Consider the following 19839-nt stretch of genomic DNA (forward strand, 5'->3'; position numbering starts at 1 on the left):
TGAACTTGTTTTAATAGATATTGGACTAGAACAATCAACATTAGTATTTGGTATAGAGACAGAGTGAATATCAGTTTATACTGATAAAAGAATTGTTTCAGTAGCGTCTATTAATGAGAGATCAAAAGAAACATTACTGATTGCATTCTGGTTTATACGAAAGTCTTTGTATGCTAAATACAAATTGTCAGAAATATCAAAACCATTTTGATAACAGAAATTAAAAGCATTCAAATGTTCTGAAGTTAAACGACTTTTCCATAACATTAATGCTGTATCATTATCCAGTTGATCTAAATCTACATTTAGAATTTCTGATCCAGACAAGATACCTATAGTTTCAGTTGTATCAACATCATCAATAAAAGTACAATTTAAATTGGGATCCACCTGTTTTTCAAAAGCAGCAGTTAATGCTTGATCCCAAGCTTTCTTGAACAATCCACAGAAGTTTGACTTATTGATTGTAACAGAGTATGTATTCATTAAATCACTATAACAAGTATTGTAATAAGTCTTCATGGGACCAAATACAGTACGGTCTAATGGCTGCAACCAGTGAGAGCAATGTGCTGGCATCTCAACAATTTCAATGTTGTTGTCAATAGCAACAGATAATAACTCAACTGAATTGTGAGAATCATGGCCATCAACTATTAATACCTGTGGTCTGTTAGTTCCAATGTTTGGCAAAAATGTACTTGTAAACCAAAGATATGCTATTCCTTGTTTTATCTATCCAGTCTCACTAACACTCCATTTTGAAACAAATGGTGCATCACTTGTATTAAAAGCTTGAAGTGATTTTATTGTTTGATCTTTTGGTATTAATTGTGGTAGAATAGTTTTACCAGCTGCATTCACAGCAGCAATTACAGTGATGGTTTCTCTTTTTCCTGAAGTGCGAGACTAAAGACGTTTGGCACCCCGTGTTGCAACAATTTTGAGTGGTTTAAAGTCTAATTGAAGTCCAGTCTCATCCATATTCCAAATTGAAGTAGGCATAACATGAATACCCAACTTATTAAAAACTTGTTGAAGTGCTAAAAAATATTTGGAAACTTTATGAATTGACATGCATTGATGTCGAACAGATGATGTTCCTTCAGGTTTTCTTAAAACCATACTTTTATGTCGTTGTTTAAATAACCGCCACCATTTATCTGATGGGGTATCATGTTTAAACTTTATCTTGTATTTCTTACTAAGCTGTGCGACATATTTCATAAATTGTCTTTTTCCAAATCCAATACCGCAATTTGCTCTAGATGTGGCATAATCAACTAACTTTTTTTCTATATAATTTGGTAACTTTGGTGGAGGTCCTGGTCTAACTCCAATTACTGAGTCTCCTCTAAGATATTTTTCAAGTGTTGCTTTGGGAATATTATATTGAATAGCTGCTCATCTTTGTAATAATGAACTGCTTTTAACTGCATTAAAGGCATTTTGCATGTCAGTTTTTGACCATTGAAAACGTTTAATTTTTTTCATAATTTTGTTATTGCTAAATTAAAGAAAGACAAAAAATATACCAAAACAAATTCGACTATTGCAGAATATGTATACATTATTCAAATTAAATATAAGCATGTTAAATATATTAATATACATACGCACATACATACATATATATATGTACACACACATACTTTGCTTCTTTATTAGCCTGAATTTTTCAGAGATATTTTTATTATTATTTTGAACAAAACTTCTACCTTAGAAAATGAAAGAAATAGTTATTTGAATACCTTAAATGGTGAGTAGTTGAAGTAAATAAATTAAATAAAGTAGTAGAAGTGAGTAAATTAAATAAATTTCCTAATATCATGCTTGTATCAGCACAAAAAAGAACTGAGTTTACAATAAAAAATAAAAACAAACAAAGTAATGGCTACAATATGGTACATTATGCGACCAATAATTGGGCGATGTGAGTGGTGCTATACAAAGCCTTTCAAAATTCTAAAACTTATTATTTGTAGCTTAACAAAGTGTTTAAAAGACAAACATATGACTTAAATTTTAAAATAAACCTACTTAAATAACTGAACCTAAAAAAATGCATCATAAAAACTATTTTAAATGTTTAAAAAATCCAAAACCGGCTATTTTCCTCCCCATAATAATATAAATATTCTGTTTATAAACTACAGCTAAAAATATATATTGCATATTATTTATAGTACAAATAGCTGAAGAAAAAATCCAAATATTTGATCAACCTGTTTAAAAAATCTTTGAAAACAGCCCTCAGAAAAGCGGCTCTTAATAGGATGTGGCCACTAATAGGTCAGTTTGCCCAATATGTTAACTTAAAAATTAAATAGTTTATTTAAAAAACGATTAAATATAAATGTATAAAAATACTTTTTTATGGCATTTTTAATGTTTGTATTTTTGTTATCTTTTGAATCATAAAAACAACATTCAATATTATTTTTATTGTTTAAAATAATATTAAAAAAATGCAAACATTAAAATTGCCATGGAGCGCTTTTTATTCTTAATATATTCGAAATGTTATCAAAATGTTACATTATTATACTGTTTAAATAGCAATGTTATATTGTTTAACAAAGTAAACCCATTACTAATAGGTTTACTGAAAATATAAGTAATATGAATATGATTTTTTTATAAACATATGTACGTTTCTATTCTTAACTACCCTCTGCAGTATGCTTGAAGGTTTATAATATAACTGTATGGTATACAGCAATCATGGTTTTATTAAAACAAAGAAACGTTTTTTCGACAACACTAAGATGAGGGTATATTCAAGTTTTGTAAAATTTTATTAGTAGCCTAAAATTATACAACCGCTGTATAAATTGTTTATTAAGCTCTGTTAGTATAAAACAACTCAAAAGTTCCTTCTAGTGTTAATATGCTTTTATTATTGTTTTTTATGTTTTTATAAATATATTTGTTATTTTTATTTTCCTCATCTAAAATATGAAATAAAAATTGTTAAGCATATCAAAAACGTGTAATTTAAATTTAGCACATTTCAAAAAAATGAATAAATATTTTTCAACTAAATATAATATTTTACTATTTATGAATAATACAAACAATTTTTATAGCATGAGCTAAGTCACGATTGTAAAAATTAACATAACAATAAATTCGTATATCAAAAAAGTAGTGTATCAAATATAATACATGTTTTGATTGAAGATTATATAGGAAAGTATAACAGCAGTTTTCCTTAACAAATGTAATGATTCCTGCTTTATTTTTGCTTACAACTGTTACATGTTATATACATGTTTTTGCTTACAATTTTTTTGATTCCGACGATCCAGACCATCGATTTACAGGTATAATAATTTTTTAAGCAGACAAGTGCAAAGAATAGAATTTGCTTTACACAATTTTATGTAAATTTCATGTCACTTTAAAACAGCCTCCTAAATTTAATTACGTTTTTAAACAATGTGCTCATTATCTCATAAAAAAAAAAAAAGGAGGGGGGGTGGGAGGAACAATCACTCCAATAGCCTTCCCCTATGTATCCCTTTAAATCATCCTGCCATTAGGCTGGAGGATTTAAAGGGATTTTCTTTCTATTGCTGTAAGAAGCTCATATCTTAGTTTTACTTAGAAACTTTTTTTAACAAAAAGTGTTTATTTATTAAAAGAGTATTGAGCTGTTGAATTCCTTTATACCATTCTGGTATAACATATTTCAATAATAAATATATAAACCAACAAATGATTGTTTCGCCCAATATCAGGGCTCATCAGCATGTCTAGGAACATATTTCATTCCAGGCATGGACAATCGGAAAAAGAAAAATTAATAACAGAAAAGAGAAAGACACAAATACAAATAGATTTATATACATAGTCAAATAAAAGATAGTATATATTTTTATATTACAATATTTAAAAAAAAAAGTTTTTTTTCAGTGTTTGCCTGAACAATGACCATTAATCATATATATAATCCCAAACAAAAATATGGGGTTACATATAAGCCGTCCTGTTAAGGACACCATTGATGTCTTGGTCTTCGAAGGGGTTTCCATGCATATTTGTTAGCTGTTATACGAAGAGCGGTGATAATGGAAAAGAATTTTTTTAATATAAAGTAGTTAGTGTGTGTTAGAATAAGCACCATAAACACTAAGCATTGAAATGAAGTCGTCAATTTTTTATAGAAAATCTGTCAATAACATTATTAATACAAAGAACAATTTCTTGATGGATCATATACATTAATGCAAAATCGTTAAGCCGCTCTTTTGACATTGTCGTTCTTGTATAGCCTTTTAACAGACACATAACAAAAAAACTCCTCTCACATTAAGTATCCTTAAGCTATATTAATATTTTCAAATCCAGGAAATAATATTAATTTAAGAGTTGGGGATATTATTAGGGATGCAAACATGATGCTTTGTAGCAGTTAATTTGAAAATTATATATCATTTCTGATGCAATTTATTTTTAAGAGCTGTAATGAGGTGCAAGTTGTCTAAGACATCAATAGTTTTTGATTGCAGTAACAGAATAACAGGTAAAGTAAAATCAAAGACATGTGTTGCAAAAAATAAATTAAAGATAAATTGAAAAGTACTAATGGAATTTTTAAAAGTAGAAGATTTATTTTGTGTATCTTTGTTAACAGAACTCTCAGGGAAAGCCATGATACATAAAGCATGGAAAATTGGTGAATAATGTTCAAGAAAAGTGTTTAAACCGTCTATGTGCTCAATCCATCTAGTTCTACAAACATCCTTTAACTTTTCTTACGCGTTTGAGGTTCAAGCTCTAAAATAAGCTTCTAAAAACTTTATCCATTTTCTGAATAATTAATTCTGAATAATTAAAAAAAACTTCTAAGACAAGTTGAACATTACTCAATTCACAAACAAATAAGTTCAGTCGATGGTTATGACAATGTGTATACAGAGCCTTGAATTTATAATTAGAACCTGAGCAGAAAGATCATTTATATACTCACAGAAAAAACTGGATTCATTATATCCTTAACCCCTACAGTTTTTTATATCTAGATTAAAGTTGCTTACGCAATTAACACAGAACTTATTGTATTAAAATAAAAAAAGATTTATTCTTTTTTTATTTTAACACAATAAGTTAATCTGTGTTAAATAATAATAATATATAAAAAAAATACTTTTTCTTCGAAAAGATATTTTCGAAGAAAAAGTAAAGTGACTTACCTCAGAGCAATACAATGCTTTTTACTGTTTTTTAAATAAGACGGGATACAAACTTCTGCACATATACCTTTTTTTTTGGAGGGTGAAAAATAATAAATTCAGTTTTGTCAATATTTAGGAAAAGACGGTTACTATTTAACCAATGACATAAATGATGGAGATCTGAATTAACTTTTTTACAAAGCTGCGCGAGTGATTTATTTATGCATAGAAGATTAGTGTCGTCAGTGAAATGTGCACACCATACTTAATAACTTTACATGTGGATTGAAACCCATTAATCGAGACAAACTGAGTACGATTATTAATATAGGATTAAAACCAATCATTAGCAATACCCCGTATACCATAGTGATACAGTTTTTCAGTTAAAATCTTATGGTCAACTGTATCAAATGCTCTTTGGAGATCAATAAAGACGCCACAGGCAAAAGAACCACTATCAATCGCACCACGAATCATTTCAGTAATGCTAATAAGTGCATTGGGAAGTAGAGTGTTTTAAACAAAATCCTAACTGACGGCCGTAGAGACACTTAGAATTATTAAGAAAGTGGTAGATACGAGAATACATTAGTTGTTCAAGAATTTTGCTTGATAATAATGATATTGGTCTATAGTTATTGCAGTCAAGTTTTGAGTCTTTTTTATGGATTGGTTTAACAGATGCAGTTTTTAAAATATTAAGGAATATACCAGTAGCAAATGAGAGATTAAATAGTTTAGAAAGTACTGAGGAAATATCATTAGCAAGAAATTTTAGAATAAAGGTTGAAATGCTGTTTGGACCAGAAGCCTTGCCATCATTTAGAGAAAGAATAACTGATATTATTTCATTTTTTTCAGTAGGTTTAATGAAAAGAGAGTCAGGGTTTGATGTTTTTAAATACTTATGGAAGTCAGTATGAGATGAATGAATATTTTTTTGCAGTTCTTCAGGGATTGAAATAAAAAAGGAATTCAAAATTTCCGATTTAAAAAAGGAATTCAAAATTTCCAATGGTGTTGTTTGAAGATATACAAGATGTATATGAGATATCATTCAAACGTATATTCAAAAGAGTTCTAATACCCTTCCACGTAGCTCTCAAACTATTGCTATTGGTAGTAAAGTAGTTAGAAAAGTGGTTTTTTTTGCTTCTTCGAATAAGTGTTACAAGTAAATTTCTATAGGTTTTGTGATTTATTTCAAGAATGAGTTTGTCATTAGTTTTTTTTTAAGGAACTTCTTAAATAAATTGTTTCATTTTTTTATCGAGGTTAAAATTGCTGGAATAATTGATGGTTTAAGGCTTCAAGTTAAGCCACGGTTACTTAGTTTTTTTTAACGGTGCGTGTTTTTTTTAACGGTGAGTTAAAGGTAGTGAAGAAATTTTCATATGATTTATTTGTATTACTACTGGAAACTTTGATTACTTTATCCCAGTTGATTTCCGAGTAATCATTCCTGAATTCTTCACTATTTGATTTTTTGAAGTTTCGAAGAATAATATTGCTTTTTCGAGAATTAATAATTCTTTTTTTAAAAGATGAATAAATTAGAAACTGTGGCAAATGATCCGATATTGTAATAGTTAGATTGCCGGAAAAAATATCTTTAGAAGTTGAATTAGAAAATTTATTATCAATTAAAGTACTTGAGTGATTGGTAATTCTTGTTGGTAAAGATATAAAAGGAAGAAAGTTATTTGAAGCAATGGTGTTCAAATACTCGAGATTGAATTATCTGAGCTTGCTTTTATAAGATCGATATTAAAATCACCCATTATAAAGATAGTTTTATTTTTTTCAACAGCAAGTTTTTCAAATAGAATAGCTAGATAAAAAAACAATAAATTCATTAATATCCATGTTAGGATGGCGATAAACACAGCTTACTATGATATTAGACTTTTTAGGGAAAATGATTTCAACAAAAACAGACTCTAAGAATTGGAGTTTATGCATAAGTAAATCATTTCTAGATTTATAAACTAGTTTATTAGAAATGTAAAGTAGAGCCCCTCCAAATGAAATTTTTGTTGGAGTAAGTTCATAAACATATCCACTAAGATTAATTGGAGTTGTTGGGAGTAAATCAGATTTCGGCTTAGTTTCTGTAATTCCAATTATACTAAATTCATAATTTATTAGAGATAAAAGTGAGGTTAATTCGTCAAAATGTTTAACTAATGAAGCGATATTTAAATGAAATAGAGAAAAGCAATTAATATTGTTGTTTGAAGAGTTAAATTTTTCATTATCAATGTATTTACAATTGATTGGATTCTCAACTATGTTCGTATCATCATCGTCGTTGTTATTTGACTGATAAGTTAAAGTAACTATTAAGTTGATTAAAAGTATCAGATTCTCGAGAGCAAGGAAAGAGCGAAAGATCATTTGGCAGATCATTGAGATGTAATATATTGTCAACTGAAGTTTGTAGACGTAGTTCATTATCCGATATAGAACTAAAAGAAAAAATACTGTTGAAAAATGTAATACAGAGCCAGTCTCTCATGGAAAAGTTTTTTATAAAAGTTTTTTATAAAAGTTTTTTAATAAACTAAAATCATTATTATTTAAAAAACTACATTTTTTGTGGATTGAACTTAAGCAGTGATTTTACATTAAAACTCAAAAACTCTTTATCACGATTTAAAGGAAACACTTTGTTCTATATTTGTAACCAATGAAAAAACTGCTCCAAAAGCTGCAAAGTATAGTTTTTTTAACCCGTCACTTACAGCACTTGACAGGATTTAAATCCGCCTCTGGTATAATGTGTTTACATGTTTATGTGTGTGTGTGCATTTTATTATTGCTTAATTTATTTATTATTGCTCTGTTCTTTAAGAACATTGAGCACTCTATTTGTAGAATACACTGACATAATTTATATATATATATATATATATATATATATATATATATATATATATATATATATATATATATATATATATATATATAAATATATATATATATATATATATATATATATATATATATATATATATATATATATATATATATATATATATATATATATATATATATATATATATATATGTACATATATGTATATATAATTCACACAAAAAATGTACAGTTTACAATATAGTAAAAGTTATGATTATAGTGTTTTATATGTTTGGAGTAAAATAGCAAGAAAGTTGTAAATAAGGTATTATTGAGTAAAGGCAAATATATTGATAGTAATGATTGTTTGGCAATATAATTTATAAATATATATCTTACACTGTATTTATCTTATACTGCTGGTTTAAGTGAGCAGTGCAGGCCTTGTTAAAAAGCGTTACGCAGCTCGCATTTTGCCTGCGAAAAGGTTTTGCGTTTAGCAGTTTTGAGTTACGCAAAAACTTTTATCTTTAATATTTAAATTATCTTTTGATACTGTTTATGTGACGTTATTCAGAAAAATAATAAAGAAAAATAAAGTAACTAAAAATTTTAAAAAGAATATTTTTAATGATGTCATAAGAACCAATAACAATATTTCCATTGATATCGCCTGGTCCAACCGCTTTATTAAATTTAATCATTTTGTAGGCATATTCAAACTCTTTAAATGTTGTTTCAAAAATATTTAGATAATTGTTTAAAGAAGAAGGAGCGTCACTTGCTAAATTATTGACAATAGGGATATTTTTAGCTAAGTTTGGTCCAACTGATACGAAATATTTATTTATTTTGCTTGCTATTCTAATAGGATCATTTAAGAGTTCGCCATTTATTTCAATATCTTTGGGCAGAGAGCACATTTTTATTTTATGATTACTGATGATTTCATTTATACATTTCCATGTTTTTTAGAATTATTTTTGTATTTTTCAAATAGATTAGTGTACTAACTTTTTTAAGGTTTTTTATTGTTTTTCAAATTGTTTTGCATAAGTTTTATAGTGTTTTATTTTCAATTGTTTTAAGTTTTAACTATTTAGTATACAGTTTTTGCTTTATTTTCGAGGATTTTTTTAAATCTTTTGTAATCCATGGTGATTTTATATTTTAATTTGTTTTACAAATCTCGCATATTGGAAAATTTACCTCGTAAATTTCATAAAATATTTTAATATATAGGGCCGACGACACGGGTTTTGAAGTGGAAGGGGTGGGGGTGGCACAATTGTCAATTCTTAAAAAAAGTCTTCTATATCTAGAATTTTTTTATAAAAAATAAAGGTCCTTTAGAAAAAAAGTGTGTGTGTGAGGAGGAGGGGGGATGAGAGGGGAGGGAGGGGAGAAACACGTGCTCCCTGGCCTCCCCCGGTGTCGTTGGCCATAAAAAATGAGTTGTACATATTGTTTAGTTCAGTAGTATTAATAAGATTCCAATTTATCAAAGATAATTGCTCTAATTAAGAGAAGGTTTTTATCGAAAATGAGTCGTTTTATAATTTCTTGTTTTTGTAAAGATAATAATTCAGTAGTTCTATTAATAAAAACTTTAAATATAGAAAAACTTTAAATATTGAAAGCCAAAGTTAACGGGATCAAAGAAACAGAATTCACACATTTTTCTGTAAATATAAGGGATCCGGTAGACCAAAATTAAATATATGAGTTTAAATAAATATTTATGTGAATACTTTGTAATATAACGGTATTTATAACGCTAATATAATATAGTTAGTTTGTTAGTTATAAAACTGCGTGGATTTTATCCACAAGCTGAGACGTAGCAACGTTCAGCTATAGCAGCCCAGTACTTTTTTTTATTTTTATTAAATCAATGTTTCCTTATTATTCATAAACCATTCATCAAGGCTTGCTTTAAACTTGTTTAAGCTCTCGGCCTCTACAACAATATCCGGAAGTTTGTTCCAAATTTGGCACACTCTGTTTGAGAAGAAATGTATCCTTGAACTGACCGATGCAAGAAAGTCATTTATTTCGTGAGGGGTAAAATACTGCATCCCGATTTTATATTTGTGATCTAGTTGAGGAACACGGGCCATCTAATTCAACATTTGACTTAAAGACTGGCTTGACATTCAGATTAACATACTCTAAATGATTCAATACCTTGTAAAAGTGAATCAAATCTCCTCGTTTTCTTCTAAGATTTAAAGTCTTTAACCCCATTCTTACTAGCCGCTTTTTATAACAAAGCCTTCGATTTGAGTAAGGTATTTTTGTGGCCCTGTGTTGAACTCGTTCAAGCATTGAAATTTCAGCTAGGTTTGGCGGACTCCATGCTGGAGCCACAAGTTCAAGATGAGGTCGAACATAGGTTGTATACAAAATTTTCCACATATTACAATCTCTACTTTCATAGGCATTTTTTAACAAACCTAGTATTTTTGAAGCTTTGTTAACAGATACTTGTGTTTGATGTTTCCATTTCATATCCGGTTGTACAAAAATACCAAGATCTCTCTCTATTACACTGTTGGTGATGTCATAATTCATTCCATTTACATTTAATGTGTATGGTTTAACAATACCTTGAAGAACATTTTGATTGCCGAATCTCATCACCTTACATTTTTTGCAATTAAGTTCCATACGCCAATCGTTACACCATTTCAGAATGTTGTCAAAATCAGTTTGTATTTATGAGTATTTATCAAGAGAATCTTCTATGGCTATTAATTTGCTATCGTCAGCATACATTTTAAATGTGTTTTGCACAACTTCTAGCAAATCGTTTATGAATAGCAGAAATAAAATGGGACCCAGAACTGAAACCTGAGGAACGCCACTGGTAACAGATACCCATTCTGAAAATGTATTACCAATAGTAACTCTTTGTTTCCTATTTGTAAGGAAACTTCTAATCCAGTTATATATTTTCCTGTTATACTATATGCTTCAATCTTTTTCAATAACCTTTTGTGTTCTACTTTATCAAAAGCTTTTGAGAAGTCAAGATATATTACGCACAACGGTTTACCCTTTGCAGCTTCATATGTAATGGTGTCAATTGTCTCAATCAAATTTGTTGTGCATGATTTGTTTGGAACGAAACCAGTTTGTCTTTCAGAAATAAGACTGTTTGAAACTAAATGTTCTAGAATTATGTCCCGAATAAGCTTTTCAAACAATTTACAAATCACAGACGTCAAGGATATTGGTCTATAGTTTTCTGGTTCAAGTTTTGATCCCCCTTTATAAATAGGTGGTATATTTGCAACAGACCAATGGTATGGGACATAACCAGTGTCAAAACTCAATTTGAAAATATAGAAACTTGGATCAACAAAACCTTTAGCAGCATGTTTTAAAACAAACGGACTAATTTCATCAAAGCCCATCGCTTTTGACTCACCAATACTTTCTAACATATTAAGTACTTTTTCATTGGTAATCATATCAGATAATCTACTGTCATCACACTTATTTTTACATCTTTGCAAGAACTTGGGTATTGCTTGGTATTTCATCTTTTACAAAGACTGACTTAAATTGCTTATTTAACATATTTGAAATGTCTGATATTTCAGTTGTAATTTGATCTTTTTTATTTTTCATGGCTCTAATTTGGGACTTGACATTTTGTTTTTTTTATTTACGTAAGAGAATAAAAGTTTAGGTTTTAGCTTTGCTCTTTTTACTAAATCCATTTCGTATTCTCGAGTTGATCTTTTAATTTGTTTTTTAACATTAGCGCAAATCTTGTTGAATTCCTTTCGAGATTCTTGACTTTGCCGATACGCATTCGAATAAAATAGAGATTGTATATTTTACAATAACACAGATTACAGAATGCTTATCAAATGATCCATATATGCAAAGGTCAGTTACCTTCGCTTTCGGCGCGTATAAATACTAACATAATGAAGACTGGCTTTTTCCACAGTCTATCCAATGTTTCGATGTTCAACTCCTACAACGTTTTGATGTTCAAAGAATCAAAATAACTTATATCTTTTTTAAATAACAAAGATGAATTGAGTTTTTTCACGATCATACATAATGTTGTGTGGAACTAAACCATATAGAGTAAATTAAACTAAAAATGTAAATTAAATAAAAAACGAATAACTGCACTAAACCGTGTAGATTAAATTTGATTGAAATTAAAAAAAAAAAAAAATCATAATTCCTCTAAACCGTATTAATTATATAAATATAAAAAGTATAATTCCATAACTAAATATAAAAAGAATAATTCCAATAAATCGTATTATTTAAGAATTAATTTAAACTAAATATAAAACAAATAATTACACTATACCGTATAAACTAAATTAAATACAAACAAAACCGAATAGTTCCACACTGTAAAAATTTTAATATAGTAAAAATTAAACATTAAACGAGTAATTGCACTATATCGTATAAATTTAATGAAATTTTTACATAAACTAAACTTAAACCAAATAATTGTGCTTAAATTACATTACAAATTAAATTACATTCAAACTAGATATCAATACAGTGGGCATGCGTTTTTATAGTATTGTATTTAAGATCTGCGATTATGTTATAACGTAAAATTTTCATAAAAAAAAGAGGATATTAGAGGATTTCAGAGGAGATTTTTTACATCTAATTTTTTAGATGTAAAAAATTAGACGTAAAAATTTTTTTTTTGCAAAACTACAAAATTTAAATAAAAATATAGAATTTTAGAGGACTTTTTTTAAATAGGTTTAACGACCATGTTTTTACACATGGAGGGTTTACACAGGTGTCAAAAATACCATTTATATTTAAATGGCATGGACTTGCTAAAGCAATTTTTCACAACCATGTGCCCTTAGGCATTAACCAGTTTTGCAGACCAAGAATGGGCATTTTTAACATATACTGCCATCGAGAAATGAAAAAATAAAAAAGGAGGAGTTAAAGAAGAGATTTGATCATATTTTTCATAAGGAAGAGATTTGATCATACTTAGAGGATTTTAGAGATTTTAAAAAAAGTGGACTTTAGAGGAGCTGTGGCCACCTTGAATAACATCTACGATAATATTTTTATTCATTCAGTTTTATTTTTTATAATTGCGTAATATTGCGTGCTACCGTACTTAACAATAAGCACTCTTAGCATTCTCACAACATTCTCTAGATTTAAAAGCTAAATAACATAAAGGTTATTGTATTTAAAAATTACAAAAGTATAAGTTATACTGCTAGGATTTAAAATTATTATTCAGCGAATTTACACTCCACGTCATCAGAGTAGTGCCTCTTTTGACGTTGGTTTGATTATTGCCACAATCAATATTATTAGGCCAACGATCCAAAGGCATTTGACCGCAAGTTAATATTAGCTGATTTTCTTTCTGACTAATCTTTCTTTCTCGATTTGAAAGCATACGACATGGTACAATAGCAGTTAAACATTCTTTGTAACATCTTAACCACGTATAAGGTATCATTTTATAAGCATCGCAAGTAAAAAATACACCAAAAGATGTTCCAACATACATTTTGTCTTCAACGACAACCAAAGATTGAATTTGAGCCTGATAATCTAAAATACAGATTAATAAAAACGTTTCAGTAAACCAAAAGAAGAAAGAAATACAAGTATTTTAAATTTTATATCTTTTAATTAAATTTTCTATAGTTTCTTCTTTAGAAGAATACAAGAATTCATATGAACGAAATAAAAAAACACATTTAAAACTGAAGTTTAAGCTTTTTAAATAAATTTATTTATTATTGATTATCGCAAAGTTTATCTACCTTCAGTTATTATTTTCTTTGGCGGCTTCACAGAGTTCACTAAAATATGTAAAATAATTTTTATAAAAGAACTAAAAATATGACAAATAATTTATTTCATTAGCGTAGCATAGTGGATATTAACACGGGCCTACTAAAAATTTGCACAAAAAAGAATTGCTTATAATTGTCTTTTAAATTATATTATTGCTTCACAACTGATCAAATAAGTAAGGATAGCAATAATAGATCATCTTATAACTGAAAGTGGCCCATGATCAACAGCATAGCGAATTTTAGTCCTAAGCGAGCAAATGAAGTTTTCAAAGTATTCTGGACTGAAATCTTGTAACTTAAGTTGAACTCTCTTTTTCAGTAGTTAAGATTTTTTGCTTTGAAATCATTGAAATAGACTCTGTTTTAGGTGAGCCAAAAATGTCTCAATAAGCCTTAATTGCGGTACATTTGGTGGATTACCATCCTTAGAAACATAGGTTATATTAAACTTCTTATAAGTTTCAATTGTTAGCTATGCATAATGACAGTTTGCACCATCAGGCCAAAATATATATTTTATATTTTTGTGATGCGAACTGATTAAGGGAACAAGTTTCTTTTCAATGCATTCTTTGGAATATATTTGCGCATCAATGGTATTATTCTTAATTGCAAAGAAAGGCTTTAATTTACCAAATCAAATGATTGCAATCCATACTAAAACATTCGCTTGAAACTTTGATTTAAACTTATATTTAATATTATTTTCAGTTTTATCTTTATCTTGGCTATAAAAGCCATCATTTCCTGGTGTGTTTTGGCTGCTCAATGTAAAATAGAACTCGTCATTCATGATAATTTCAAACTCGTTTGACGGCCAGAAAAAAGTTTTCGAAAGTTTTAACAGTCGTTGTTTTTGTTTAATTATTTAAATTTCAGAGCTTTCTGGTGCTTTCTTTCTATTTTTTTGAAATATTTAAGTCCATGCATGTTAAAAAATTTATAAACATAACTTCTATGAATCCCATATTTTAATGCAAGGTTTCTCTGGGAGATTCCAACTTTATTTTCAACCTTGTTAACGAGTGAAGTAATTTTTCTTATGTCCATTTTGTATGGTTTTTTGCCATTTCCCGACTTTCTTTTAAGGTCAATACAGTCTTTTAATAATAAACTCTTTTAATAATATTATAAATTATTGGCCTTGCAACTTTCATTTGCATAAAATAATGCACTGTAGATATTTTCCCATTGTCTGTGTTATCTAAATAGAAGTTTCCAATAAGCTTTCGTTTGTCGTTTTCTTTAACTTCATCCATTTTATTTATATAATTTTAATTGCCAAAATCAGTATCAGATTATAAAATAAGAATGTCAAGTGTATATATTTAACTTCGAACTGCAGAAATATTCGAATATGTTTGCGAGTTTTGAACGTTCAAATTTTGCGCAAATTTTTAGTAGCCTCGTGTTATATATATAAATATAAATAATAGTATAATTAAAACCAAAAAAGGTTTGGGTTATTTAAGCAGAAAGTTAGAATAAGAGATTAAACCAAAAAGTTATTAAATATTAAAACAAACAACACAAAACTAACCCTTGCGTACTACAGAATAATTTTTAGCATTAAACACTCCTTCAACGGTTTTTAAGTTTACATTCCATCTTTTCACTTCTGTACCAGGATACACAACCATCCATACATAGCTGTATAAGTTATTTTTGGAAAAATCTTTATTTTGATAATCAGATTCGAAGCTTTGATTTGTTTCTAAATAAGTAACAACTTTATTTGAAAAACCTGGAAGGTTTTTCTCTTGAATTGATAAAGTTTCTATTTTATCGTTTGAAGGAAGTGAACTTGCTCTCAGTATTGAAATACACCCTTTTTCTTGGCCACACCATAACTCATATTTATCAGTATTCATATTTGTATCAGAATTGTAAAAGTCATTTGGTAACATATCTTTTCTGAAAGCATAAGATTCAACAGCACATATACAATGTATGGGACTGCCTAATGAAAAGGAATTTAGAGGCTTCAAGAAAACTAATTTTGTTGAAGGGTGCGCACAATCATCAGTTGATTCTAAAGAACTATTTCTTCTTAATGAATAAACATCATCACTATATATCAGAACATTGCCATCAGATTGTGTGCAAACAACAAGTTTTTTTAAAGCAAAATAATAAATGCAAAGTAAAAATGCATTATTAATACATCTGCCATATGCAACCAGTTGGTACTTTGAAGTACAGTAGACTTTAAAAGTACTTTTCTCTGTTCCTAACCACAGCGTATTTCCAACTAAACATGCTGTGATAACATTTTCCTTAAGTTGAATATTCTAAAAAGAAAATTATGAAAGATGATCTCATAGGTACACTCCATCAGAAGACATTAGATTATTGTATTAATGTACTAAACACCATTAACAAAATATACTCGAGTTAAGGTAATGGTTGTATTTTAACAAATCATAAAAAGTTAAGAGTAAAAACATCAAAATTAATAAAAAAATCTTACAAACTCATGTACATATTTAAAATTTTCATATGAAAATACTGTCAAAATACTATGTCCTGGAGAATGATTAATTCGACTGCTGATTAACCAAACATGTGAACCAATCAAATCATTAACAGACACATTACTTTGTTTACAAAAATTTGAAGAACAAGTCTTTACACACTGTAAGTAGAAGTTTTCATCCAGGTCTGCAAAAATAATTTCATTATTTTTATAACTTCTTAATCCGTAAAAGTAAGTTAGTGTATATATATATTAGGGTGGCCCTTATTTTTGAAGTTTTAAAATATCATTGTCTGACCCCTCAGATGAGTTCCAATATATAAAAAAATAATTCAGGCCAAATATGAGCAGGATTAACCAATACTTAGAGGTGGCTCAACTAAGCTTTAGTTTTGTGAGAATACCAAAATCGGCGAAAAAAAATTTCAGGTTCTTTTCAATAAATGATTTTGAATATTAAATGAATAAATATATTTCAATCAATAATTTGAACTAGATATCATGTTTCAATAATGTACTAATCTAAAAAATAATTAAATATAAAATTATAATAAATATAAAGGTAATAACGCATAAAAAAATGTTCTTCAATATATCTAAATAAATAATTTATAATTTTCCTCAGTAATTTTATTAATTCATAATTTTCTTCAGTCATTTTTTTCAGTAAACAAAACTAAACATGTAATATAATTTAATATTAGCACCTATTGGGCATCTTATATAATATTTAAATAAATCTTGTGCTAGTTCTTTGTAGCCATCTTGTATTATAAATTTCTTCTTCTACTGTTGTTTGTTAATTAATCAAAATAAAATTTCTATTTAATAGTTATCAATAATCACAGATATTAGCAATCAGCAAAGGTTAGTATGTCAATTTAATTATAAAATATATTATGTTATATATATAATTATATGAGGGAGTCTGTATGACTGTAGATTTCGTTTTGTATTATTGCATGGCATGTCAATGGCATGTGTAATTTTGTAATTTGTTTATGCCAAAAATTGCATAGTTTAATATTATGTTATAATATTATGATGATTAGTATAAATCTGTTTGGCATTTTCAGATGGCATTGCGTTCACAAATTTATCTTGTTAGCCCTGCTGAAAGAATTGAAGGTAGTAAATTGCCATCAGGGAAGCAGGTTCTTGGTCACTTTCTACATCTCCACAATGTTTTGAAAGAGGATATTCGAAAGGCTGCAACCCACGCTATTGAGAAAGTTGAAGATTTCTGGTTTCGAGCTAAAATTCCAACAAGGCATCATCAAGATTCCATCAAAAAGCTTGAGCAATTATTCTTCGAGTGGAAAAGTCTAAAGAAAAACAAGAGCCGCAAGACCGAGACTCAACAAACAAATGAAACCGCATTTTCAGCCGCAATAGAAGAACTGTTCGACATTGCACATGCTGACGCCATGGAGCTAATTGAGAATCAAGAAGATAAGGTCTTTCTGGAATCTCAAAGAAAAAAGGGACGACCTGGCTGCATGGGCGGAATCGATAAGGTTCTGCTTCAACAACAAAAAAAGCAGAATGAGAGAAAGCAGATATTGCAAAAGAGAGTACATCGATCTCAACTTGATAAAAACACCTTGCTAGATAAAGCTGTGTTGGAGAGCAGCAGCGCTGATTAAGAAGAAAGTCAGTCTGAACCTGAAGATGAGGATCCAGTTCTAAGCACAAGTACTGTTACTCCTTCTTCTTCATCATGAAAGCAAGGACGCCAAAGTGTTGTTTCACCACAGCTGGCATCTATGCTTGATAGAAATAAAATGAGCGACAGGGCTGCTATGATGGTCATCATTGAGGCTTCGAGGGCTCTTGGACAAGACGCTGAATCACTCGCTTTGAATAGATCAACCATCCAACGACTCCGTCGGAAACATCGACAGCAAATTGCCTCCGGAATCATTCAACATTTCAAGCCAAATACTGCTCTTACAGTACACTGGGATGGCAAGCTGATGCAAGATCTGACTGGAACAGAGAAGGTGGATAGGTTGCCCATTCTTGTCACAACAATGGGGAAGACAAAGCTTTTGGATATTCCAAAGATTCCTGCAGGTAATACATAATGGTATAATATATAATGGTATAATATATATGCCTACTTTTATTTTAGTTAAATGTTTTTATAAATTTCGAAATCATTTATTATTATGAAATGTGAATGTGAAATCATGTCAGACAAACTTTAATAAAGACTACTATAAATTACTTTTTAGGCACTGGACAAGACGAGGCCAAAGCAGTCTATGATGCTATCCGAAAATGGGAGCTGGAAAACTTTGTCCATGGTATGTGTTTCGATACAACCTCTTCCAACACCGGTCGGCTGTCTGGCGCTTGCGTTCTTCTCAAACAGCTACTAGGGCGGCCTCTACTGCACTTTGATTGTCGACATCACATCATGGAACTGGTATTGGCTGCTGCTTTTTGTGTCTGTATGGGACCCAGTAAAGCTCCGGAAATACTCGTTTTCAAACGATTTCAAGCACAGTGGTCATCCTTTGACCAGGAAAGTTATGAAGATGCCTTTTCGGATGATGTTGCCTCAGCTGAACTCTCCGAAGTCAAACATGTAATCATTGTTTTCTGTGAACAGCAGCTGCAAGATCATCAGCCACGAGATGACTATCGCGAGCTGCTCAAACTGATGCTCATCTTTTTAGGAAGAAAGCCTACAGATTGGAAGAATTTTCGAGCGCCTGGGTCAATGCATCAAGCTCGATGGATGGCGAAAGCCATTTACAGTATAAAGGTTTGGCTGTTTCGATCACAGTTTAAGCTGACCTTGCGAGAGTCTCGTGGCCTCCTACGTGTGAACATATTTCTTGCAAAGGTTTATATCACGTTCTGGTTTTTGGCGCCTCTGGCTTACAAAGCTGCTAGGAATGATCTACAACTTATTCAACAACTCCAGGCTTACCCTGATCAAGATATTGGTGCCGCAACATCACGCAAGCTTGCGGGCCATCTTTGGTACCTGTCAGAAGATTTGATCCTTTTCAGCCTCTTCGATCCAGAAGTGGATTTCACTACGAAGCGCGAAATTGTTAAAAGATCATTAGAACAGGAAGGAGAAGAAGTACCTTTGAAACGTGTCGTGGTGGACTTGGCGACAGTACAACAAAAGACGCTTCCTGATTTTGTCTCAAAAAGAAGCAGAAACCTGTTTTCTATTCTGGGCATGCCAGATGGATTCCTGGCCGAAGATCCTGAATCATGGAACAGGAGAGATGACTTCAAGGTTGCAGAGGCAATCGTGAAATCCCAGGCAGTAACAAACGACCATGCAGAACGAGGAGTTGCCTTGATCCAAGATGCAACAAAGTCTGGCCGATTTAAGAGCGAAGAACAGCTGCAATATGCTCTGCAGGTTATCGAACAGAACCGGGCAAACTTTCCGAATGTGAAAAAATCCACCTTACTTCACAATTAACTAGTTCAACTAAGTGAAGATGTGTAACTT

The 19839-nt window shown here is 29.7% G+C and overlaps 2 protein-coding genes across 3 annotated transcripts in view; both read right to left on the reverse strand.

Moving 5' to 3' along the window:
- Window positions 1-5670: 5670 nt before the first annotated feature.
- LOC136078555 (uncharacterized) lies at window positions 5671-6240 on the reverse strand. Its single transcript, XM_065794332.1, has one exon. It carries the CDS (start codon window positions 6238-6240, stop codon window positions 5671-5673), a length of 570 nt encoding a protein of 189 aa, XP_065650404.1.
- A 6883-nt stretch (window positions 6241-13123) lies between these two features.
- The window catches only part of LOC101236587 (leucine-rich repeat serine/threonine-protein kinase 1), a 216950-nt gene continuing 210234 nt past the window's right edge, over window positions 13124-19839 (reverse strand). For both annotated transcript variants that reach the window (XM_065792620.1, XM_065792621.1), the window contains 4 exons: window positions 16350-16540; window positions 15420-16170; window positions 13844-13882; window positions 13124-13628 (listed from right to left, as the gene is read on the reverse strand). In XM_065792620.1, coding sequence (XP_065648692.1) covers window positions 13285-13628; window positions 13844-13882; window positions 15420-16170; window positions 16350-16540 — 1325 coding nt within the window. In that variant the 3' untranslated portion in view covers window positions 13124-13284. The remainder of the gene's footprint in view (window positions 13629-13843; window positions 13883-15419; window positions 16171-16349; window positions 16541-19839) is intronic.

This window comes from Hydra vulgaris, chromosome 03 (genome assembly GCF_038396675.1).
Source record: "Hydra vulgaris chromosome 03, alternate assembly HydraT2T_AEP".
In the NCBI taxonomy this organism is placed as follows: Eukaryota; Metazoa; Cnidaria; class Hydrozoa; order Anthoathecata; family Hydridae; genus Hydra; species Hydra vulgaris.